Source organism: Apteryx rowi, unplaced genomic scaffold (genome assembly GCF_003343035.1).
Source record: "Apteryx rowi isolate R43461 unplaced genomic scaffold, aptRow1 scaffold_835, whole genome shotgun sequence".
NCBI lineage: Eukaryota > Metazoa > Chordata > Aves > Apterygiformes > Apterygidae > Apteryx > Apteryx rowi.
The window spans coordinates 279,573-304,946 of NW_020451133.1; the positions used below are offsets into that span (position 1 = coordinate 279,573).

Genomic DNA, 25,374 nt, shown 5'->3' on the forward strand with positions numbered 1-25,374 from the left:
GGGCGGCGGCGCCAGCCCCTGAGCGCCTGCTAGGCCTCTTAAAGGGGCCGTGGCCTCCGTCCGCGTGGGACCGCTGCTCCCACGCGCGTTTTTCTCCCGGCGCTGCGAGGCGGCCYCCCGGCTCTGGGGGGCTGCCAGCACCTTCCTGGGCTCCCTGCGGAGGGCCTGGGACCGGGTCACAGGCGCGCTGCCAGCCCCACGCGAGCCCGGCAGAGGGGCAGACGCCGGGGTGGCTCCTTGCAACGTGCCTTCCCCCCGCGGCGGATGTGTGGGCTGTGTTTCGTGACCTGCAGCTGGGGTCCGCTTCAAACACGCCTCAGCAGCGAGGCAGAAGCCCTTTCTCTGTGTCACTATACTCGGCTGTGGTCTTTTCTGAATCTCTTTTTAAGGCAAGCGAGGGTAATTTTAGCACGGCCAGTTCTARCTTTCAGTTTTCTAGCTCAACTTCCTTTTCATAGCCAGCTTCTTAGTTTAAGTTTTCCGCCTGTCTGTCATGTTGAGAGGCTCTGAAGCACTTGTACGTGTTTTGCTGGCRGAATCAAATCCTTATTTTGGCAGCAGTGTAGGTGGATGATCGGTGGGGTATTCACAACCGCACGAGGAGAGGAGGGAAGCCGTGCCAGGCAGGTCGCTGTTTTAATAACTTCGGTGGGCTCTTTAACGAACGGGGAGCAGAAGGACTTTATAACAATTACGTGAGGAGACCGAATTTGACTCTGGTCAGTGCTGTGCTGAAGGAGATTGGGTTACAGCTTGTGGGAAAGACATTAGGGAAATAGAGCTTGTAATTCAATGCCCTCCCCCAGCTGCGTGCAAGATGCCAGGCGAAGGCTGGCAGCGTAAGGAAAGCCCTCACTGCGTACCCTGTAATACTGCAAAAATGGGAAGTCCCACACAGGGCGGTGGAATTAATTCCAGTGCTTGTGAAAGCCTTCCATGAAGGGACATAACTTGTGTCTCGAGAGCTGATGATAGCTGTGGCCTTGAGTAATGGCTTAAAATTGTAGGGCTGTTCAAATCCGCGGCGTCAGTTGTCTCTTCCCGTTTGTCCTTTCAGCTCACACCTTTCGCTGGTCTTTTAAAACACTTATGGGGAAATCTCTTGGTTACTTAGCCTTTATAAAGTCCTTTCCCAGCACATCTGATCTGCTGAGTGTTTGTGTTCGTAAATTCAGTGGCACTTGCACTGCTTAGTGGAGAGCAGAGAGATGTCTTGAGGAGCCGACACCATGCTCGCAGCTGCTTTTACAGTTGTCCAGGCTTCACGTGTCTGTAAAAGCAGTTGGAACAAAAAAAACCCTCCTGTCTCCAGTAGGCATTACTGTTATGTAAGAGGAGAAGTGGAAGCTGCTTTCAGGTTAGATCTGGCAACCATCACCAGGAGACTTCAGGAAGGTCATTCTCAAACTGTGGCTCGCAGGAAAGAGACCCTCTGCTGCTGCTTGTGGCCGCAGGAAGTTAAAAGCTGACTGGGATGAAGGAGAAGAGAGGAGAATCTGATCTTGTCTGGCGTTTTTCTTGAACCGGATTGATGCTGGTACATGTTGGGTCTCTGAGCTACTACAGGAATCAAAGCTACCGGGTAGACAGATTCATGAAAGAGAAACAGGAACTAAGTACAGGAAGGGGCTCAGATGCAGAGCAGGCAGCGTGACTGCCTCGCTTGCTTGCCAGTTGAACGATTATTTCGGGCACACTTGCTTTTCCTTGTGAAAAAACCTGCTGTAGAGGCAGGGAAGCTTGAGAAGTGCCTTAATGAGACCGATGTGCTGGAAGTGTGAGAGGAAAAATTATGTACAGGAAAAGCATATGAAACTGGCCTGGTCCTGGGATCACAATAGTTTCTGTCTTAGGGAGTCTTCTTTATTTTCTTCCACCTGTATTTTACCAGGTGTGGGTTACAAATTGCCCTCTGGGGTGGCACAGGACAGATCCCAAGTTAAAGGCATGAGATGTGACAACGTGGTCAGTATTGAATAGGAATATTCAATAAAACATTAAACATAACAAACATTAAGGAGCAACTTTAAATGTTTATTCTTGTTTTAATACTTCACACAGTCGGGAATGTAAACTTGACTTGTTATTTTATAGACTCTTCAGCACGTATATGTTATACTTCCCAATTACGTCTTTGTGAGGTACGTGCTATCGACTCTTCAGCTGATATTTGTCGCTTAAGTTAGGTGGAGTTTGGCCCTCAAAAGATTACAATGTCAGCCCTTAATAACTGAGGAAATAGAAATGTAATGAAACAGGTCTGTGGAGGGCTTCTGAATGGTGGGCTTCTGAGATATGTTGCCTGTTGCAATTTCAGAAGGTAGCCTCAGCAGGAGGCAGTTCTGGGCTGACCAGAGATGCCATGGCCTCCCTGTGCTAACGTTGCTTCGTTTAGCTAGTGCAGATCCTCCTCATTTGAAACAGGCAGTGCTAAGATCTTGGCAGGTAGAGGGAAAGCGGGTGAGCTTCGAAAGGGGAAAGCCCAGACAAAATTGATGCAAATCATCTGCTTTGGACTTGATCAGTGAAGTAGCTGTAATATAGCTACTTAAACAGGTTTTTTTTCTTTCTTTAACTCAGCTTCTCTTTGTCTTTTAGTTTTCTGTGTCATCCGAATTACCGCATGTTTGCTGGAAAAAGGAGCTTCTCCTTTGGTATGTGCCACCACCCTGAGTGACCATATGCTGAGCAGATGCCCCCTGCTCCAATAGCTTCATGTCCTCCAAGAAATTTGCAGGCACAACAGCATTAATGAAGAGGTGTGAATTTTTCATACTGAGCTGATGCAGCAGAATTACGATGCCTGTAAATCTGGCCGGTAGTATTTGTTACGAAGGCCCTACGTTATCTAGGCCTGGCAGTCTTAGGTGCATAGATACTTGGAACTTTTTTGAAATGGGGGAGTCTTGCTTGTCTTCTGGTTGTAGATGAAGGACTGATGCGTGAAGAACGAGTGACTTGTCTGAGGTTGTGCAAGAGACTCATGGCAGAGTAAGAAATGGAGTGCGAGTCTTCAAAGACCTGGGCTAGGTTAGTAACCACTAATATTACTTGATGCATAGCTGAGTTTTCTTTTGTGTGGCCTGCCTGGCTTTAGGGAAGAGGAAAATCACAAATGAGGGGTGTATTTGTTGCACATGAGACGACCTACCTGGTTAAAATAATAATTAAACTTCAAGTTGGAAGCTTTGCTCCGAGACTGGAATGGAAGCCAGGGATCACAGAGAACAGGTAATACGCAAGTCTGAATTGGCGCTCTTCAGTTGAATTGATTGCTTATTCCTGTAAATAAAACATGGCTATCTAGAATTGGAATATATCACTGTCTTGCTAATTAGTAACTTATTTCAAGTCAGGAATATGTTTGCGTAGATAAAATGTTAGCTGACAACTCACAATAGTTTAAAAAAAAAAAAAAAAGCCTTGTTTCTATTTACTTCAGTTTGCTGGTAGACGGTTTACAGGGCAAAACTGCTGCCTCTGATCTCCCGGTGGGCGCTTAAAACTTAACCTGACGTAGTCCAGAGTCTAGTCCTTGTCACTCGGTTAGCATGTGCCTTGCTTCACCGCTCGCCACAAGAAACAGAAACCCCCTCGGATCATCTAATTACCAGCTATTTGGGGAGGATGTGAGCAACTGAAGGCGGGTGACTGAACTTTGTTCCTGGTATGTGTGTTACAGCTGGGGGGCGGGTACGGGGATTGCCTGCTTTAAGTGGACTGTTCACCCGAGACTCCCCAAAAACTCTTGTTTTTACCATCTTTGCATTTGTTGACCTGCAAGTGGCAGTTGGCAACAGACTGGATTACCTGCCTTAGATTTCACGCTTTAACGAGGGCGGCAGATTCAGCAGTTATAAAGGGCTTAATTTAGGTTTGGGCCAGCCTGTTGCTTGAAGTTGCTAAATGTGATCAAAGTACACAGAATCAAAGGGAAATATTTAGGAGTGTAGTGCTGTAACCTCCAATCTGCATAGTCTGCTGACTGCTTTTGTGATTAGGGAACAAATTAGTTGGGGGTTCAGCGTGCATTCCTTCAGGACTGTACACTGAAGAAAACCCAAGAAGGCAACTGCTGATTTTTGATGTTAGGCAGAAGTGCCATGAGGACGGGTTTTGATTTCATGGACTAAAATGATTTTTTTTGGTAAAACATTTACTAAGTATTTGCTTTAGGTATTTGTAATTGATCAAAACGTTGAAATGGGGAAATGAAAGTTTCCGTTCCTACTGTGCAGCGTTGCCTAGGCAGAGGCAGTTTCTTTGATAAATGATATCCTTAGGCTAGGAATGAGCATCTTAATACCACAAACTGGATATCACTTCTGGGATATTGCTGCAAGTCTGGTCTGGTCTGGTCCTGCCTGAATCACTTGGAAGCAGTTTCTGTTCATTTGATACTTATTTATTATTATTATTTTTTAAAGCAGTTTCACCTTCCTGAGCAGCTGGATGTACCGAGTGACCGTAGTCAGTAATGTGGGTGAATAAGGCAAGGATGGTCTCCTGCTGATCAGGAAATGTGCTGATGCCTTTGCACAATATCAATACGATGAAACTGCGTAGAAACATTGTCGCTCGTGTCTGAGGCAGAGAGACGCTAGCGAGGGCATACGCGGAGAAGGGCTTGCGAGATGGATGAGAAATGGAAAACTGGTTTCTTGGAGGACTGTAGAAGGCTTTTGCTAAGGTTTAACCTCTGGTTTTCTAGAGCAAGAGGTGGTGTAAATATATTCCAGATCCGGACTTGGGAGAGGGTCTGAGGAGCATTTGCGTGACTGAGAGCAGCCTGCCGCAGGAGGTGCGGAAGGAGAAGGAGCTGCAGCCCTCTTAAGAGCTCTTCCCTCCCCCCCTGTAATATATATCCATGCTGGGAATACCATGGGGTGCCTGTAAGAACAAGACTCTTGCCAGGTTTGCTCCTAAGAATAGTCTCATGTCTTGTTTTGCAGTCTCTTAAACCATAGTTGCTGAGAAGCATTATCTGCCTGTGAAAGATGGAAACACCAGCACAGCTGAAAGGAGCTGTGGCGTTCTTGGCATCGCGTTGGGTACAGTCCACTGCCAGGATCTAATGTAAGCAGAGCAACTTAGTGAATTAATTAATGGAGCAGTCTGATTCCCAATAGCCTCAGGAATTGGAATGCTCCAGTAATTAATGGCATATTAATTTATCTTCAAATGAAAGAAATAGGTGGCTAATGAGGAGTCAGTTTGGAGATATCTTAGCATTATCTCCTGCTCTTACTTGACGATATTTTCAATGTACCTTAGGAAGCAGTGAGTCAGAAGCTTGCAGCTGTGAGTTGTTAGGTACCCATTAACAGCTTTTGTAACCTCAGATGCTAAAACCTCTGTTTTCTAAAGAAGAGAACATTAACCAGGCCTTGAAGTTTATCTCCTGTCCTTTATAAAATGCCAGAGTATCTAATGGTGTTTTTAATAAGTAGGCAAGGCTTGGTTTAGTGTTGGCGTAGGAGGATGCGACTCTGGACCAAACTTGCTCTTCCTGCGTTTGATCTTACAACTTCAGTTATTTGAGTGAGCAAGGGTAGAAGGCTGTGTTCAAAAGTAGTCTCCGGTAAATAGATCAAAGAACGTGGTTAATGTTTCTTTAGAGCTGGGTATYGGAAATGTTATCGTATTTCTAGGAAAGCTCAACTTCCTTTTCCAGTGCCTGTTCTGTGCTCCAGCAGGAGGGATGGTAGGCATTTCCTCTTGCTTTCTGCAAAGTAACCTGATTTTGGAGGTAGAGGGGAGAAAAAAAATGTAGAGGGTGCTTAAGTTTTGCCCTCTTTCAAACATTCAGCTGTGGTTCTACAGCCAACTTGAAAACAAAGAAAAACTGACAACAGTTATCTTGTTATTCCTTTCCCCCGTATCAGCGGAGCTTGGAGTTGCTGTTATTTGGTCTGTTTGGAAAGCCTTTGCCAGCAACTGTCTGGAGGATAATTCTCTCTATGTATCTGACCTAACTACAGTTATTCCAGCAAAGTTTCGTAGACAACAGCTAGGGCTAACTCGGCTCTCTCTGCGCTACTGCTTTGCGATAAGCCCAACAACAAAGTTTGCTTGGCATGGTGCCTAGACCCATATGAAAGTGTGATCCGTATGAGCCGATCTCCATGTATCCTTCCTGGGGGGGCACACTTCCGATACCTTGGGGGAGAGCATCCATCTCTAACTTGCCATCAGTGGGGCAAAATAGCAGCTATATTGCTATTATAAACATTATATTACATGTACAGCTATACTGGCGGAGTTCTTATTTAGGCTGAGAGACTGTAGTAGTGTCAGATAAAGCAGTAGGTTTGTGTCTTACTGGCTGTSTTTGATTACTTTTTAAGGAGTGTTTTACTGATATTTTTCTTATTCCTGTTTTTCTCTGGGGTGGGTGGAGCTGGATTTCAGCTTCCATTACGTCGTCCTCTACAAATGTGGCTTAAATGTCAAAGAACAGTGTCTTCGTCACGCTGTTTGTTGGGTCCTTTTTAGTGTCTAGACATAATGGTGCTAAAAATAGTTCGTTGAAATTCTTTCCTAATCTTTGGGGAGGGGCTTTTTTAGGGAGAACGGGGATGCGAACCACGCTCAGACTTTGGTGATGTAAACATACACAATTTGRGAAGTCGAAGCTAGAAGAGTCTCCCTACTAGATTCATACTGTCAGAAGATTAATAACTACTTTTTGGACAGCGTGACCTGCCCAACTAATGGCATGATGTCCTCCAGTGCCAACTCTAATTGCCTCTCCTGCGAGCCTCGTGCCTTTGGGTGGTTGTAGTGTTTCTGGCGCTTGTGCTGCAAGTCAGCTCCTAATTTTATCTCGTTACCCACGCAGCTCAGCGACAGCGTGAGATAGCAGTGGAAAGGGAACGACATCAGCAGGCAAACAGATCCGTGAGGAGCAGCGACCGTGATCTTTTTTTAAAGAATAAGCTGCGTCCAGGTGGTGTCGCTTCTCGAGCTCCTAAATGTGGGCGGCAAAATCCCCAGGCTGACCTCACGAACCTCCGGATGCGTGAGGAGAGGTGGCTGATGTCTTCATTTATTTTTGCTGGGTGTTTAAGGGCTGCTCATTTGAGTTGGCAACGCTCTCCAGATTTGAGCTCCTCCATCCCCAYAATTCAAAACATGGAAGTAGCAGACTTAAGTTCGAATAGAGATGAAGAGTTTGCAGTGACTTTTGCTGAGAAAGTACAGGGTTAATCTCAGCACTGAAAAACTTCTAACATATTGAGAAGTGCTCATGAAGCTATTTTTTTTTATGCTAGACATTTGGTTTTGAACAGAGTGGAAAACTTTCTACCCAATTGTTTAGTGGATTTCTGGAGAAAGCTGGATTTTCCTCACCGGTGACAAGGGTTATTTGGATCACAGCTCTAGAAAGACTGTTATTCGGATAGGGTGAGAGTGAGGTGTGTGTGTTTGGAGGGACTGATCACTGTAGTTTATTATACCATGATTTTTAAGTGTAAAGGAAGCATCCAATTTTGGAGAAATATGTAGCGGCTCTAACAGTTATAGGTGTTATAACCGAGAGGATGTTTTAGCTGCTCTTTGTGTTGCTACTTGTCGGTGAGAAGCTCACCAGATGCAGGGCAACTGCCACATCTGCTAGTGGTGTTTTATAGACCATGGTTGTGCGTGTTTGCTTAGAGGCCACTGTAAATTACAGTGGGACGAGAGGCAAAAACATGAGGTACTTTGCAAAATTTGCACGGTAGTAGGAGAGAGCAAAATTTTGAGACTGTGCAGGGCTCGTTTTGGCAGGGGTTAACTGCTATGATGGCAGGTTTTGAAGGATTCCTCTGGAATAAGCTTGCACATGTTGATCAAATTAGGAGAACTGCTGTTTTTCCTGGGAGGGGAAGTTGTGGGCACTGACATCCGAGGATGTATTCGGAGGCCGTCCTGTGTTCAAGGCCTGGATGTATAAAGTGTGCAAAGAGCTGTCCAGCAGCGCTTGGAGTCGGTGTGACAGTTGCATTAATCAGAGCGTTTTCCAGATGATGGGGTTGACGTGACTTTTTGCAGTGTCAAGAATACAACTGCAGCCCCAGGTTTGACCTGCAAAGCCTACAGGAATGTAGAAATATGGCTTGTATACGAGCCGTCTCTYGCCTGCCAGGAAGGAAAGGGGGAAGAGCAAAACAGAAGCGACTGGGTAAGTGTCTTTGCCTGGCCGAATCCCTTGAACGCTTGTGAGTTATCTGACACTGTGCCAGGAACCTGAAGCACTTGTGCGCTCTGGTGCTAGAGCGCAGAGGAGGTGACCCCGGTTGGAAAGCTAAACGTAAGTAGCGAAAGAGGGATCTTACTGAAGAGCATTTATAAGCTGAGTGCAGACGTGATGTGGTGTAGCTGAGGCAGTAACTTTTTGAGGAGATGTGGATTGATTTCATGGCACGAAGTAATGAATGAAACTATTGGCAACTCAGGAAATGCTGCTACATCAGGTAGTTTCACAGAGTGAGCTGTGAAAGGTGATATTGGAAGAGAAATAGATTGGGGTGTTTCCCTAAAATACAAAAGAGCTCGAAGTGATAATCCCTTCAGAGAGGACCAGCCAGATAATACTGTTGCCAGGAAAGAAACTGAATGATGTTGTCACTCTCGAATTGCTCCAAAGTTTCACATACTGGTAAAAGCAAGCTTCTTCCATAGGCTCTGCTTCCACTTTGCTTTCCACGTGGCTTTTCTGTAGCTTGTCGTGTTCTCGTGCTCTGCGGTGATGGCTGGCTGTCCTTGCGATGGGCTGTCGAGCGTGAGGAGGAGCCCATCTGCCCTAGGTTGGCTTTTAAATGGTGCAGCCGAGGACGGCTGTTGTGGTTCTGACGGGTGTTGGCTCTGCGGTCGCTGCGCAGCGTTGAAAAATGGTGTGTCGTGAAATAAATGAATGGAGATGCTCTTGAATGTGCTGCTTGCCTTCCGCCCCGTCTTCCTGTCCTTGTGCCTCTCCCCTGTGTGATGAAGTATTAAATCAGGGATATTTAAGGAAGCTTCCTTCCAGTCGCCCGCTTCCACGAGACCCTGGGGAGGCGCAGTTAACCCTTCGAGTTTGAAAAAGAGTTTTAAAGACTCTTCTATAGCAGGATGTGACCTCTTCTGGCCTCATGCAGGCAGACGAGCTAACTACGTTGCCTTCATTTGACTTTCATTGTTTGCCGCCAGCCGGTCCAAAGCGCTTCCATCCTTGGCCAGGATATCCGTTTCTCTCCTTCCTGTTCCCAGCCAGCCGTTCCTCCACTTTTGCAGGCAGGAGCAGGAGGCAGCTGATGCATAAGCTCTCCCTCTCCCGAGCAGCGTTTGGATTTTTCTTTTTTTTTCCGTCACAAGTTCAAGAGTCCCCTAGAAGAGGAAGGAAACTGCAGGTGTGTTTGCCCGTGACGGGAGGATTTAACTGTAATTCGGCCTTCACTTCAATGACGTGTTAAGCCCTTGGCTGGTTTTCTTCTTATGAAACAACTGTGGCCTCTGAGTACAGATTTCTGAAAATAAATAAATAAATCAACCTCCCGCCCAATGATACCTTTCCAAAATCGCTTGTAACTGTCTCTTTGCAGATAGAGGACACTGTGGGCTGTAGAGCTGCGTGACCAAGAGTAAACGCCACGGTTTGGCATCTTGTAGTGACTTGCGTTCGTTCTCGGCTTACTGGTGCGTCGGGGAATTACTGTGCAAACAAACTGCAGGGTGAGGATGTTGGGCAGCATAGTTTCTTACCAGGTTGCGCCTGCCTGCGGTATTTGACAGCGGGGCAGGCTCTGTTGCCAGCAAGCTTTTACCGTAGTTAAGCAAACGGACCTGAAAAATAGAGCAACTGCGTTCTGGCAGAAAGCTGGAATTTCCTTGAGTATTGCCAGCTATCAGCTGGTGGAACTAGGACACTCCCGGTTACTTTTTTTCCCCTCTCATTGATGATTAAATAAAACATATTGCTCTTGTAATAGCGTGGGCGGTCATGGGAATCTAAAGCTATCGGTAAGGTGTGGCTTGTCGGGGAAGGTTACCAAAAAATAGACTTGAGTGACTGAAAGCTGGCTTTGTTTTTCTGTTTAGCAAGGATTTTTCCGTGTAATTGTTTGGATTGCAAAATGTGAACACCTTTGCTAAGGAAGGTGTGAGCCTTAGTCAGAAGCTGACACGCTTAAAGTYGCGCTCCGTTGGCACTCGGGAATAATTCAGCTGTCTTCTCGTGTAGCCACTGCTTTGGCAGCTCTATTGGGAAGAGAAGTACGTGGAAAAAAAAAAAAAAGTGGTTGGATAATAAGGCTCTAAGTCAGCAAGTCTTCGGGTGCGTGTCAGGCAGGGCAGGGACTCCTTTGCAAAGGAGGGTTATTGCAGCAAGCGGCAGGAATGTAGACCTGCCGGCTAGTCCTCGGCACGGCSGCTGGGGCTGAAGCGAGGTGCACGGCCTGATGTGGGTCACCCTGGTCGCGTGCTGCTGCTTTAAAAGGATTCGGCCGCAGAAGTTTGGTGCCGGTTCCTACCCGATCTGGGAGTACCTTGTTCTGCTAACCTGAACTACTCTATATTCCTTTGGCTGCTCTCTTTGCCCTTAACAGAGCTTTCTTGCCTGCTGAAGTCCTGAGAATTAAAGCTGCTTTTCAGGGGAGATGGACTTAAAAGCTGCCTTTTCACCGCGATGCGCTAAATCTGCAGCTTAGTATGGCTGTATGTGTATTAATGGATACAGTAAAGTATTTGTGGTAGTTTGCTGTTCTTTGCCTCTTGATTTGCAAGTCGCTCTCAGAATGAGACAAGCTCTCTCTGCCCTTTATATAATAGGGCACTGCTCTATGGAAGATTAAAATGTAGAATGCAAGATGTGTGCGGTTAGACTCAAACTCTGCTCTCCAAGGTGAGCCTTCACTTCTTTTTTTTTTTTTTTTTTTTCCCTCTCCTCCCCCGAATTTCCCTCTCCTTCCCTTGTAGGAGATAGTCCGATGGTTGGAAAAGAAGCTGAAGATCACACAGAAGGAAAGGTAATGGCACCGCGCAGTCTGAAAAACCTTATTTTCCTGAGGTGCAGCTGGACATCTTGAAGGCCTGGGGAGCGGGTACAATGGGAAATGTCGAACTGAGTAGGTAACATTGGATTTGAGTTAAGAAATAGGGAATCTCTCTAATCATGCCACTAGGTGGCCCTTTCGATCCATAGCAGAGTAGCGGAAAGATTCTTGAGAGTGATTTTATTTCAGAGCCGGGTCTTCAAGACTGGATGTAGCTACAGCTATGGGGAAGCCTTTTAAGAAAAAGACACTCAAAGGAAGAAATGGGTGAGTCAGGTAATCCCAACTCATAGCCCTAAATTGGCTTGCTGTGCCTTGCATCAGTAAGACTTCCTTTCCTGCTTACCTTGGGTTGGGCTGGGGGTGTGGGGGGGTGTTTTTGTCTTCTCCTCGAGCACAGTTGTTTCTACGCACTTCTGACAAGTCTTTTTTTTTGCCCCCATCCCTCTGACTCTTAGTAGACCGCTTAAAGATCAGAGTCATGGTGTTATTTCTCTGGGACACAGAGAAGGGACTATAAAAATTCGGATGGTGATACTGGGGCCACGGCTGGCTCCGAGAAGTGAAACGGCAAGGTTGAAGTCAAAGGTCAGGAATTCTGGTGAGAGGAGCTCTAAAAAACACAGGGAGTGGAAGCAGGATGCTTAAACCAATGTCTTTGAATATAGGTGTTTCAGGTTTTCTTGGAAAATCTGTGGTGCTTAAGGTACCTTACAAAGCATCCGGTTTCTGCCCCAAAGAAGGCTAAATTGGCTATCCAGATACTAAAATCTGAAGTTAATTCTTAAAACAAGTACTAGCAGCAAAACTTCAGACTCTGTTCACCTGTTTAAAAGGGAGCTTTTCTGCTCAGTGTTTGCCTTTCCTTCCTTCACTCGAGTTTAAAGATGTCCAGTGTGGCAGAGACTGGTTTTCTGTCCCTTATTGAGCTAATTTCTTACAGACCTGCCTGTCACTTTAGTTTAGGGTTACAAATGTAACAAGGTCTTTAATTATTACAGGCTGCCTCTTAGTCATGGGAATGACATCTGACCGGGACGCGTTTGTGTGCAGAGCTAAAAACATGCTCGCAGTAGGAGACAAACACTGATTGAATGTTTTTCTTTTAAACAGTAGAAAATCAAAATCTCCTCCTAAAGTGCCGATTGTGATTCAGGACGACAGCCTTCCTTCAGGTCCTCCCCCGCAGATCAGGATCTTAAAGAGGCCGACGACGAACGGCGTGCTTAGTAATCCCAACTCCGCTAGCAGGCCAGCGTTCCCTGTGAAGTCCTTGGCGCAAAGGGAGGCGGAGTACGCGGAAGCCAGAAAACGAATATTGGGCAGCGCGAGCCCTGAAGAGGAGCAGGAGAAACCAATTCTAGATAGGTGAGAATGCCTTGGCTTTAGTGGCAGCACGGTGGCATCGTTGTGCGTAGTCCTTGCAAGCACCTTTGTATCAGAAAGGTTGCATTCCTTGAAGTGTAAAATGAAGCAGATGGAGCTGCTTCAAAGGGGCGCTTTGGTTGCAAACGGGGCATCATAAAGCTCAAGCACGTGGCAGGTTAAAGGAAGTGCTTGCGCTTGATAAATGGCCTGCAATAACCTTTAGTGCTTTATAGGGTAGCTCTGGAAGGGYGTGCTGGGGATGCAGTGAGGAGTGCAGGCAACCAAGCTGTTTTGGCAGGATGTATCTGTGCCTTTGCGGAGGTTTTAACTTATGGGAGCTGCCGCCTGTGGATGGGACAGTTAAACTTAGGCACTTTGAAATGAATGCTGATTGTTCGAAGGCACTGTGCTCTCCCTTTTAGATGCAGTGTGGGTCTTGGCTGCTCAAGAAAAAGATTCCCAAAACCTTGTGGAGAAATGTAGTGCTGGTTAACTCTCGGTCGTGTTCCTTCTCCCAGGGAACATGGCAGGACTGTGATAGTCCATTAGCTGTGGCAGCGGCTTTCCACTGAAGTGGAAGCGAGAGCGTTTTGTTGAAGGCTTGTGATGTTACACAGACATGTTGCGTCTGTCTCTGATCTTCTTTCTCCTTGCAGGCCAACGAGGATCTCCCAGCCGGAAGACACCAGACAGCCCAATAATGTGATTAGGCAGCCACTGGGTCCCGATGGTTCACAAGGCTTCAAACAACGCAGATAAACGTGGGCAAGAGATCATGCTGCAGAAAGCAGGGTCAGCCGCCACGGGTTGCACTGCCGTGGTGGACAAATGGACTTGAGCAAAGGGAACTACCTGGTTTACTTGCACTGTGATCCCCTTTGCTCTGCCCACTGTGACCTTCAAACCCCATGCACTGTGACCTCCCCGCTCCACCCACTGTGATCGGCATACCGACAAGGGCTGTCCCAAGTCACTGTAAAAGGAAAGGGGAGGGGGGGGTATAAAGGACTCGGACGGGTGCAGAGAGTCGTGTGTGCCACTTTTGGTTGAAGCTAGCGCCAGCAATAATGTTTGTTGTACTCATAACCTGGGATTTRAGGAAAAAAAAGTGGGAAGCCTCCCCAGATGCGCATGTTGTCTTCATCACTTTAAGAGCAAGTTCTGTTTCAAAGGATCTCTTTTTGTTTTCTGTTTGTATATCAGATCAACTTTCAATGGAGTGCATGGGAAGGGTTTTAACTCTTTAGTTTGTTTTTAATTGAGAGAGGTAGTTAAGTGTTCTAAAAGGAGTTTCAATGAATTTCTGCAACATTAATGGCTAGGATTTGGCAAGCTTAGCTTCTTGTTCTGTATTTCTACCGCTGCCAAGCAAATGGAAGCGGACTCCCGGATACCTGGCCTTTCCGATTGCCTTGGCCTTGGAAGCCTGTGGAGTCTGACCTAGTTTACGTATTGCACCTGTTAAAGCTTGGCTAGTGTTTTCTGCTGGCTTGAGGAAAAATTTAAAATACATCTTTTTGTATTTGGGGAGAAGGGAATGTGGACAGATCCCGTGAAAATGCCTACTGCCCGGTTACTGTTTGCAGCAAAGAGCAGGGCGGTGATGAATTAGGGCTCTGTTGCATCTGGACTTACAGGCTAGGAAGAGAATAGGCAGTGCCGCGTGGCTCTCTTCTGGTCCATGAAATGCATGGTCAAGGAGCCCGGCTCTGTAAAGCCTGTGCTTGTCAAGTGGCTGACGTAATGACAGGGGCAGGACGACCACTGCTCCAAAGGTTTGAACCTAAGTGGCTTATGATGGACTGAAGGCTCTGATCTCTCAGTTACGGTACAAGTCAGTGCTGTACCTGATGCATTTACTTCTAGAAATCACAGACGCTGGGAACAAAACGCGTTCAATAAAGTTTGGAAAACTCCCTGTCTTCCTGCATTGTGGGCGGTAACAGCTGGCTTTCTGCTAGGCTGCAGGGAACTGATTGCTTTTGCTCCTCCAGCTCCCAGAAAAGAGGACAGGGTCTGAGGCAGGGACTCCAGCTTGCAGTCTGAAAACTTTCCTGGATGATAGCTGCGGAGGAGCAATACCAGGTACCACCAAACGTGTTTATTGTAAGACACTGTTGAATATGGATGCTTCGCCTGTGCCCAATGCTGTCTGTCTTATTGCATTGTCTAACTCTCTGTACCCTAGACGAGAAAGCTGACCTACTCTTAATATTACTGTCTTGAGAGATTAGATGAACACTAATGCTCTGTTTGGAGGGAATGTGAAGAACGCCGCTTGTGTGCAAGCGACTCCAGGCTTAGAAGTGTTTCTGCATGTTGCTAGGATCTCTTACTGTAGACGGACCTGCCTGGCAGAGGAATGGGCTGGACCGTTCGTGACCCCTGGCTGCCGACACAGAAGGCTTTAGACGGTTCCTTTGGCTGAGACGGCCGTGGTCTGGCTGATTGCTATGTTCTCAGAAGCTAGAATATCACTTCTGGTTATCAGAGGACGTATTCTGTACAGGTGCAGTGTTGCCTACCGTGTGTGCTCAGTAGGTTGAACAGTAAACAACCAAATCTAACTACTTCTGCCTGAAAAGAAGCAAACGTACAGAGCATCTTCCACCCTGCGTTGTATGGGAGACTCCCATATGATAAACCAAGACGTGTACGGAAATACAGTTAAAAAAAAAACAAAACAAAACAAAAAAAAGAAATTACTGGTAAAATAAAACTACCTGTGTACCAAGAGCTGGAATCTGCTAGAACCTTAATCTGCTAATTGAATCTGTGCCACCCTCCACCGTGAGTCCCCAAATCAGGTGAGCCCTCAACGGTTGGTACAGGATGACGTTATTTACTCTGCTGTAAGGTGGGAAAGAGAACCGCAGGGGGGCAGAAGTCCGGTCAGACCAGGAGTTTGGCCTAAATCTTTTGTGGTCTTAAGAGGCCGTAGTCTTAACGTTTACTGAACTCCCTCTCAGGTAGGGCTCGGGTTGCGCTGCGAAGGCATCCGTGCGAGCACCCCACGGCTGCTTGGCGGGATGCGTTCCCCTTTTTTTGCAGGCTGGTGGTAAAGAAAAGTCTCCGGGAAGAGCAGCTCAGCGAGGGAAGGGTCGGTGGGGTGGAAAGCGGGAAGGGAGAAAGACATTAGCAATAACCGTAGTCACCACGCCTTTCCTTAACTATTACTCAAAATAGCTTTTACTTCAGAGGGCCAGCTGCTGGCAAAAAAGCTCCTGACATAGCTTCGGATACCTTGCCAACGTTAGAAGTCTTCTCCCGCCTGGTTATCCTGTAAGTCAGGTGCCTGCAATCGTTGCTAGTTGCACATCAGACCTTGTTCTCCAGCACCGACCTCGCGTAACTAATAGACGACTCGGTAGGGGCTTGGGAGCAGGGGGGGGCGACCGCGGCGCCCTTCTCCCTCCGGCTCATCCACCCCTATAGCATGCTGAGCCAGGATGCTTCCGACCTGCGGGCAGGGGGAGACGGCATTCCTGGAGATACTCGCTCCCGAGCCCCTTCTTCCAGACGGACGACAGGTCAGGGATCCCGTCTGGGAATTCGTGGCGGGGAGAAGTCGACTGCCTTGCTCGCGGAGGGGCTCGAGCTCGCGTTCGAATAATAYGTGTTTATAGGGGCGTGCGTGTGTGCGTGCATGTGTGTGTGTTCCTAGGGGCACTTTATGGTTCTCCCGTATGGGTTCAGCTCCTGAAAAGTGCAACGTTGCGTGCGGCAGCGTGCAGGGTACAGCCAGAGCCTCCCGTCTCCCCCATAAAAGTGCGCCTAAGTATGCAGATAAACATTTTATAAATTGTATTTTAAATAAATGTGTTTAAACTTTTAATGACCTTGTTTTGTTTCACAACTCCTTTGCGCTCGCTTTTCTTTTCCCCGCTGCCCCTTCCTCCCTTCAGCCCCATCCCTCGGGGCTAGCCGAGCTCCTACCACGGGCTTAAAGGACATTTTGGTGGCCGCTTAAGTGCGCAGTGTAACACAGGCCGAGAATGTGCGTGGGGCAGAGATGGGGCAGGAGCGATTACAAAGCGGAGCCTGTTTCCCCGGGGTGGGGGATTGAAACTCTGATTTTTTTGTATGCCGTCTCCGGGCTCCTGTCACGGCACATAAACCAACTGCAGGGAGATTTTGGGGGAGGGAGGAGTGTGAGGGCACAAAGATGAGAATGAAGGTCTGTCCAGCCCGGATTCCCCCTTTGCAATTGCTCTTAAGGGCAGAGAGGATAAAAATAATTCGAGTACTGAGCTGTCTTCTACCTTAGTCCATGCTCCACTTAGAGGTTTCTCCAGTTTAAAGGGATTAATTAAAAAATATATATTTTTATTTTTTGTAGTGTTCATTTTTAATTGGTTAATTTCTGAATTTTTTTGCATTTATTGCTGTTATTCCCTGGGCACGGTCCCCCCCCGCCCTCCCCGCTGCGCGTGCGGCGCAGCCTCCCGCCGCCAGGGGGCGCCGCCGCGGCCCCTGGAGGACCGGAAGCACCGCGCCGCCGCCCCCCCCCTCCCCCGCCTGCCGAGGCGCGGGGCCAGCGAGGCGCGGGGCAGAGCGGCGCCGCGCCGAGTTCCGCCGCGAAGGCGGCCATGGCGGAGGGAGACTACGAGGCGGTGCTGTGCGTGAAGCCGGCGGTTCATGTGTACCGGGTGCCGCCGCGGGCCTCCAACCGCGGCTACAGGTGGGCGGCCCGGCGGGGGGCGGGCCCCGGGGGTGTCTGGCCCCCTGCCATGGGGTATATAGGGGATTTCCCCCCCCCTTGGGGTCTGTGGGACCTGCCCCCCCCCAGGGGGTGTCTGTGCCCCCCCCCTTGGGGTCTGTGGGACCTGTCCCCCCAGGGGTGTCTGTGCCCCCCCTTGGGGTCTGTGGGACCTGCCCCCCCCCAGGGGTGTCTGTGCCCCCCCCTTGGGGTCTGTGGGACCTGTCCCCCCAGGGGTGTCTGTGCCCCCCCTTGCGGTCTATGGGACCTGCCCCCCCCTTGGGTATGTGGAACCTGTCTCCCCCCATATAATGTTTGTGCACCCGCCATGGGGTGTCTCCGGGGATATATGGGATCCGCCCTCCTCTTAAATAACATGTTTGTGCCTCTCCTGTGGGGTGTGTGGGACCTGTCCCCCTTTAGAATGTTTGTGGGCCCACCCCCACGAGGTGCCTGTGCCCCCCACCTTGGGGTATATAGAATTGGACTTGCCCCATCTTGGGGCTCAGACCTGCCTCCCCGCCTTGGGGTGCATAGGGTTTGCCCCCCATCAGATGTTTGTGCCCGCCCTTGGGGTATAGGGGACATGCTTCCTCCCTGCCCTCCTGCTTTATGTGAGATCTGCCCCCTATAGCGTGTCTGTTGTTGCCCCATGGGTTATATAAGACTTGTTTTACCCCCACCCCCTGGGGTATGTGTCCGCCTATAGGATGTCTGTGCCCTCTCTGCCAGGGGGTATGTGGAACCTGCTTTATCCCCCACCATAGGGTATATGGGAGCTGCTCCCTCCGTGGGGCACGTGGGATTTGTCCCTGTCTGGGCTGGGTTAGGAATCGTGGTGTTTCTGTCCCCGCTGGGATACCGGGCGCTGCCGTCACGGACGGAAACAGCTTTCGTCTTCCCCGAGGTCTCAGGGGCCTTGGCAGGGGGTGCAGACGGACCAAGCCGCCATCCCAGCCTGTGGGTGGGGAGTGCCGGCCAGGTCCCTGCCACGGCTCGTGCATCCTGGTTTCCGAATGCATCGTGTTTCCTTCAGGGATCTCTTTGCTCAGCCAGTGCTTCCCTGCTTGTTCCTCCGGTGCGACACTGTTGTCGTTATCGTCCTTTTGGGAAGCCTAAAGAGCAGGGTCATGTTGTCCTAGATGCTAAGCAAGTGGCAAGAGTTGTCGCCTGAAATGCTACTTCAGGGTGTCTTAAGTTATGATGTTTAATATGGATGTCGCAGCGGAGCCAGCCCGTAGCTCACGCAGCTGAGCGCCACCGTAAAACTGCTTTTGAACCAGAGATCCTGCAAAAAGAGAAGTGAAACCTTGTTGCGTTGGGCAATTCTTGCTGGTTCCCCTCTGGGGATTCGGGGCCTCACATGTGCTTTTGCGGAGAGTCAGCATGTTTTTGGTGGAACGAGAGGCCTTTTAGCTCAGCTGGGGAATGAACTCGGGTTAAGGAAGCGCCTCGTTTATGAAAGCGATGGATCCGGATCCAGTCGCAGGTTGGTTTGTAGTTGGGGCGGGCAGATGAAAAGGCCTACGTTTAGTCGGTAGGAAACCAGCCTCGGAGGGGAGGACAGGCCTGCAGGTTCGCGCACTCGGAGGACGCGCCGGAGCAGCAGCGCTTGCGATGAATCCGACCTCGGTTTTCCAAGCACAAATGGGTGCAAACAGACCCTGCCGTGTGCTACTGCAGCACCGTTAATCGGGGCAATCAAATATTGGCGCTGCAACGTGTTACAGCAACACAAAACACAGACAGCGAGCGAGGAAGGAGTGTTGTCTGGGGTTCGAGAGACTGCTCAGAGGTCGGTAGCTGTTTCCTCTTTCTCCAGAGCTGCGGAATGGCAGCTGGACCAGCCGGCGTGGAGCGGCAGGCTGCGGATAACAGCCAAGGGCAAGATTGCTTTCATTAAGCTGGAGGACAAGACTTCAGGTAAGGAGGGAGGAACGCACCAGCCCTGCTTGTCGGACGCAGGGCTTTTCTCCTGCTTTTCTCTGGGAAGGTGCGCTCGTGGCAGGCTTTTTGGAAGCCGTCCTCTAATTGTTAATGAACTGCTACGTCTCCATAAAATACCATAGTTATCTCTTTTGCTATGGGAACTATACCCTGTAGCACGAGGTAGCGGAAAGGAGGAGATGATGGGGGGTTAGAGGTTATAGCCCGGAATAAGGAAAGCAAGATCTGGCCTCTTCCCTGCTCTGAGCTCCCTGTGACATACCGGTAAGTCATTTAGCAGCTTTTTCCGTCTCCGAAATTCTTAATTCTCTCCTGACTAGAAAAATCTGCTGCAGAGGAATATGGTGGTGGTTGGTTATTTTTTTGTGCGCAAGGTGCTGTGTCCATGTAGCCTCTTTGCGACGAGAGATGCGGCACTGAGGTGTTAAGCTGTTGTTTTACTCTTTCACCCTTCCTACCTAATTCTTTTTTTCAGGAGAACTTTTTGCCCAGGCTCCTGTGGACCAGTTTCCTGGCATTGCTGTGGAGAGCGTGACAGACTCCAGCAGATATTTTGTCATTCGGATTGAAGATGGAAACGGTACAGCTACTGTTCATCATGCTATAAAGAGAGAGGTTTGGGGGAACCACGTCTTTGGAAGTTCTCAGTACGCTTGCTCTGAGTTCTTATCTGTGAAAAATTTTTTCAAGGGCTAAATATACTTTGCATAAGGTGGGGAATGGGGCAAATTACCTCTCCCTCCCATGTGCCAGCTGCGCTCTGGCCTTCGCCAGCCATAAAAACAGTTTAATCTTGTTGCTGAAGAAATATCAGCCTTAAGCTTACAAGTCTACAGCGCAGTCCTGCTGTCTTCAAAAAGCCCCCTTCTCAGCTCCCGTTGGAATAAGTGGCAGCCGGTGGGGTGTGTGAAACGGGGCGCCCCGTCCCTCCCGCCCCGTGTCCGTGGCTCGTGCGCTGGTTTGCGATTCCAGCACTTACCCTTCCTTGTTCCCTAGGCCGCCGTGCTTTTATTGGAGTTGGGTTTGTCGACCGAGGGGATGCTTTTGACTTCAACGTGGCTCTCCAAGACCATTTTAAGTGAGTTTGTGTCTCTCTCCCTTTGTCCTCTCGGCTTGAGAGGTTGCAGGTGTTCACCGAAAATAGCAGGCGGAGGAAGCCAGTAGCTCCTGACTCACTTGAGCAGGGAAGCATGATGCAAAGGGGGTTACAGACGGAAACTTCTAGTTCTCTATTCAGCCACCGTCCTTTGTGCAGACAGCCCACGTGCACTTCGTCTCTCAAAAATTTCCCAGCCTATATCAGAAAGCTCCCAAACTTGGCTTGCAAATCCAAGATTGGGCAAATTCCCTAATTCCTTTCCTTCTCTTCCCATGCCTGGGAGAGTGGGTGAGTGGCCACATCCGAGGGACCGGGACGCTGCTCCAGCTGCTGGCAGAAGACGGGGCTTTGGGTAGAATCAGCCTTGCAGCTCGCATGTGTCATTGAGCAGAGCAGCATGAATGTGACTGAGCTGCTTTGCCCTGCGGCTCGAGCGTGCCGGTGGATCGCCTGAGCTGTGCTGCCGGCTCCTGCTGGGAATCACTCCCTCAGCGCTGCCTTGCGGCACGTCGCTCCAGCAGACGAGGTCTCAGACCACATCAGACGTGTTTAAAGAGCTGCCACCACGCTGCGGGGCTGATCTCGACTGGGAAAGCGTCACGCTGGTTGCTCACGTGTCTTTTTCTTTTTGCCTCCTGCAGATGGGTCAGGCAGCAGAGTGAGCTGGCCAAACAGGCCGAGAACCCAGATCAAGGACCCAAACTGGATCTGGGCTTCAAGGAGGGGCAGACCATCAAACTTAACATTGCGGTGAGGGGCTTCTCTGGCCAAATCCACTGCTTCCACCTCGTAGCATTTTAATTTGTGCCCTGCTCAGAGTTGTTCGGAGCCTGGTGCTTGAGACAACGGGGCTGTGGTCCTGTACAGCTGTGTTGGGTTGCCTCCTCAGCCGTCAGTCTCTTTGAATGGTTTGGATCCATGTGTATTCCAAAGCCAGATAAATATTAGGTGTAACATATATAAATATATTAAATATTAAGACAGCCCCTGTGGTTGTCCTAATAATGTGGAGGAGAAACATCACCAAAACCCTTCTTAGCACGTTAGGAAAAGGAAGAGTGAAGAATATTCCCTAGTTCTCTTCCGCTAGCCTCATTTCCAGTAAGGTGTTAAATATTACCTCTTGTGACTAAAGAGGTGAGCCAAAATGACTTCCTGAACCCTCTGCCTTCAGAAATCTGATTTTCCCCTCTACTGTGCTTGGGTGGCACAAGGGGAAGTAGCGACTCTGTGCTGAAATCCCCGTGCAGGAGGAAGCCTGGTGCGGGCCGCTACGTGCTTGATGTGCTCTGCGCAAGGGTTTGCAGAGGAGCGTGGTGCAGCTCCCAGTCGCAGAACCTGATCCTTGGGATTCACAGATCCAAACGTCCTTGGTTTCACCTGTGCTGCTGGCCGCGGACACAAATTACACCAGTGGCAGAGCATCAAAGTGCAGCAGTGTTTTCCCCCAGAATAAAGCAGCTGAGCTGCTTGGCCTCTTGCGACCCTTGCTTGGGAGAGGGAAGGGAGATGCCACGCTCCAGCTCTGGATTTGAATGTCTGGTGCCATCTAAGTTCCCTCTCGCGTCTCCTTTCAGAATATGAAGAAAAAGGAAGGAGCAGCAGGGAATGCCAAACCGCGTCCCGCAGGTCCCRGGGGTCTGAGCTTGCTCCCACCACCTCCTGGAGGAAAATCTTCCGCTCCGGTTCTTCCCTCCGGAGAGCGGCCATCTTCGCTCTCTGCGCCTGTCCAGGCCGCGGGCAGGCCGAGTGCAGGTCTGTGGTTGCAGAGCACCAACTCTGAGGCTCTTTAGATTCAGTTTTATTCGTTGAGGTCCCCACAGCGCGTTCATTGCTGTGTGTATGGGGCTTGGGAGTGATTTGGGGGGGGGATTGGCTCAGAGCTCCTGTTCTGCGCTTTTGAAAGCGGAGGCTTTGCAGGGGCCTTGAGCACCTGGCTTCCCTTGGCTCTGTGGAGGAAGCTGTGCGTCGTCTTTGGGAAGACGGAGTGGGAATTTGGGAATCGCGAATCACCGCTGATGTTTGTCTCTCTTTCTGCTCCTTCCATCTGCCTGGCTGCCGACAGACTCTCTCTTGGCCTGGCCGCAGCCCAGCGCTGCTCCCTCGACCGCCGCCACCGATATCTGGGGYGACTTTGCCAAAGCTTCAGGGTGAGGCCGCGTGTGGTTTGCGGTGATAGGGAGGGCGGGTTTTATGGGCCACGCTTGCGGCGCGTGGGCGTTTCGTAGGCTCGTGTCCTCGCTGTGTTCGGCCAGGTTACTTGCCTTGGCCGAAAGCATCACCAAAAATAGCCGAGAGGGCTGTGTGTGACCTGCGAAAGACCACGTTACGTAGCTTCGTTGGCCCTGCAGTGAGGATGGACCCATTTGTAGCTGCTGTGTTGCTGTTTGAACAAGGTCTGTGCGCCCACTTTGTGTGCCCAGGCCTTCAAGCAGCAAGCTGCAGCCCCTGTGAACATCTATAAACTTTTTTTCCCCTCTCTTTATCCCTCCAGGTCAACTTCTAACCAGAATCAGGCGAATGCAGGCTGGGTTCAGTTCTGACCCAGACACCTCCTCTGCTTTTTCCTGTGCGGATGCTGAGAAAGGGACCAAAGCAGGGATGGGGAGCGCTCCTGCACCCTTACCCTCAGAGCTAACACGCTGCTTCAGGACACTCCACTTATGTCTCATGGTGGCATTGTACTTCCCTAATCTTTCCAGGCAGGAAATGAGACCCCAAAACCCGGCCCTGAAGTGCCTTGAGATTGATATGTTGAAGTAGGTGCTGGAGGACCAAATGAAAATGTGCCTTAAAACACACTAAGCCAGCGCCCCCAAGGCCAGGGGGGCCTTTTATTCTCTACCTGAATCACAGCAAACCTTAAAAAAATCACTGCCAAGAGCGGGGAGAAGGATGGCCTGCCTCCCTGCCTGCCACACCACAGTGATTTCTGGGTTCCATTCCTGCATCTTCCTCCCCTTCTTTATTACCGCCTTGTTTAACGTAGCTACAGAAAGCTTCATCACGACCCGAGTTCCCTTAGTAACATGCAGTTGAGAGAGTGCTAAAAGCAGCGTTGGAAGACCCTGGCTTGCTTGCTAGCCCSCGTTGCCTTTGCTGTTTGGTGGGGTAACTTTTTGGTGGGGTAACTAGCGTCCTGTGCAACAGAGACGGGTTAATTTGTGCAGCGGGGGGGTCTTCTCTGCTTCATGCTCGCCTTGTGGAGGTCACGCGTTTGGGGCTCTGGCAGGCCAAAGGTTTCCTTCTCCGGGGTGTCTTCCCAGAAGCTTTTCACCTGCAAAACCTCTCTTTGACTCCTGCTTCCTGAGGTGCCTTTGCGTCATGTAGACGAATGTCCCGCAAAGATGCTGAGCATCGCCCTGAGTGTTTCTGAGCGCTTAACTGATGATGTGAGAGGTGGGGAGCTGGACTGCAAGGTTTAGCTAACTGTGTCTGAACACAGTGCTGAAATGCCATATTTCTTGTCCCAGTAAGTTTGTTTTCCTCTATTTTGGAGAGATTTTTACTTCTTTATGCAGACTTTTATTAATCTAATGTATAGCTAGGAGCAATGAAGGACAGATTCGAGTCGGTCTCTTTAACAGAGCTGGGGTTGAGATTTCTCTGTAAAAATAGAATATTTTCTTACCTATTTATATTAAGGTGAAGGCCTTTAACTGTATGAAGTCCTGCTATTTTTTAAGTGTTTCAAACTTTGTCTTTTTTGTTATTATTATTCCCATTTGCAACTGGATGGCGAGCGTTTCGATTTGCGAGTCTAATTCTGCCTGGCAGAGAGCTTACCAAGCCAGGCGAGATGTGTAACACTTTGAATGAACAATAAAATTGTTTTGGTGCAAAATAGGACCAAATCGGACTTTTTTTCCACCACCACCCCCCGAGCTGCCTGCCCAGGCTCGCAAAAGCCATGGTAAGAGCGAAGAGGCAGGGTTCAGATATTGGGGAAAGGTAATTTCTGCTTTCTTCTCCTTCCCCGTATGGAGGGAAGGGTGGGAGCTTCCCCACGCGTGTGCGGTCGGTCACTACACAGCGAGGTGCAACGGAAGTGGGTTGCCGGCACCGGCCTTCCAGGGTGTGAAGGATCCCAGGAGGAGAAGGTAAAGCAAGCAGGAACAGGGCTGTCTCCGAGGAACCGGAGGAGTTTTGCGGATGGTCAGAGCAGCCCCGAACGATGGGAAACTCCACGGCTCCGGCTTGAAAAGTGGAGCAGGGAGGCGAGACTTTGAGAGCCGTGGTCTGTTCGGTTCCTAAAGCCCATCGGGGCCGTGGGAAGCCTCAGGCCGGCTCTGACTCCGGCCTTAGGGAAGACAGACCTGAGACAGCCTGGCAGGGGAGTTTAAATCCTCAAACCCATCTGTTTCCCCTGCCGTGATCTCTCCCTTGCTGTTAATCTGCTCAGTGGCCGACGGGCAGGAGAAAGGGCACTTTCTCGCGTTGGCCACCGGCAAAGGGGGGAAAGCAGGAGGCTGGAAAACACCAGAGCTCTCCAGAGGGCAAATCGAGGTGACGCTGCGCGTCGGAGTCGGGTCTGAGGCCGGTGTGCTTTATTTGCCTGCAGCAACCTCGCTCCTGACCCCGCTGGGCTGTTTGCCCCGCGCTCCCTGGCACAGGCGCTCGCCGGGGGATTTTGAGCTCCGATCACAAAGGGATTTGCCGGCACAATTCCCTTCGGCACCTGCCCTGCAAATGCTTTGATTTGCCCAAAAGAGGGGGCAGAAAGTTTGGGTGCAGCAGGGGGGTAAAAACCCACGTGGCCTTTCCCCCTGGGGGGGGGCAGTTGGGGTGGGACAGATGCCAYGTGGGCTCCGGTGGCCACATCTACSGGTGCAAGCGGATTCGATGTCCCCAGGGAGGTGACACGGCTCCTTGCCAGGGCCGGGCTGTTGCAAAAGGCTCCCGCGTAGCAACCCGGCACGCTCCGCCTGAAGGCTTTTACCGGCAGAGTGAACCGGGGTTGAACCAGCTTAGCGAGGCCGGGTGACGTGTCATTAGGGCTTAACGAAGGGGCTTAACGAAGGGGCTGAGTTCCCGCTCTCCCCTGGCAGCAGGCCCGGGGAGGGGGGACGGCTGCCCGCAGGCTYGGGAAGACGGGATGCGCTTTCCCCACCACCGCTGCCGGCTGGGTTTTATTTAACGCCGCTGGCGCCGATCCCGGTACGGATGCAAAGCGCTCTCGTCGGAGCGCCGGGAAAGCCGGCGCCGCTYGCGGCCCGCGGAGCCGGAGGCGTTAGGACCCCCGAGCC

At 50.1% G+C, this 25,374-nt stretch overlaps 2 protein-coding genes and 1 long non-coding RNA gene across 8 annotated transcripts; all 3 read left to right on the forward strand.

Annotated features, from left to right (window-relative positions):
- The first annotated feature begins 80 nt into the window (after positions 1–80).
- LOC112977490 lies at positions 81–10,893 on the forward strand. 6 transcript variants are annotated; one of them, XR_003257522.1, is made up of 4 exons: positions 81–1,537; positions 2,599–2,654; positions 2,928–3,231; positions 3,443–10,893. It is a non-coding gene; the product is annotated as an uncharacterized LOC112977490 (long non-coding RNA). The 6 variants fall into 6 exon arrangements; XR_003257520.1 differs by having other exon boundaries at positions 81–3,231; positions 3,443–5,076; positions 6,842–10,893; XR_003257519.1 differs by having other exon boundaries at positions 81–3,231; positions 3,443–4,801; positions 4,953–10,893.
- Positions 10,894–10,954: 61 nt separating this feature from the next.
- SZRD1 (SUZ RNA binding domain containing 1) lies at positions 10,955–15,062 on the forward strand. Its single transcript, XM_026089897.1, has 4 exons — positions 10,955–10,988; positions 11,205–11,282; positions 12,129–12,383; positions 13,040–15,062. Exons 2-4 carry the CDS (start codon positions 11,239–11,241, stop codon positions 13,140–13,142), a joined length of 402 nt encoding a protein of 133 aa, XP_025945682.1. The 5' UTR covers positions 10,955–10,988; positions 11,205–11,238; the 3' UTR covers positions 13,143–15,062.
- Positions 15,063–16,915: 1,853 nt separating this feature from the next.
- Positions 16,916–23,977, forward strand: NECAP2 (NECAP endocytosis associated 2). The gene is made up of 8 exons (XM_026089908.1): positions 16,916–17,064; positions 18,905–19,005; positions 19,505–19,609; positions 20,026–20,107; positions 20,770–20,878; positions 21,706–21,883; positions 22,194–22,278; positions 22,623–23,977. The coding sequence occupies exons 1-8, from the start codon at positions 16,973–16,975 to the stop codon at positions 22,669–22,671; spliced, it is 801 nt and encodes a 266-aa protein (XP_025945693.1). The 5' UTR covers positions 16,916–16,972; the 3' UTR covers positions 22,672–23,977.
- Positions 23,978–25,374: the final 1,397 nt, after the last annotated feature.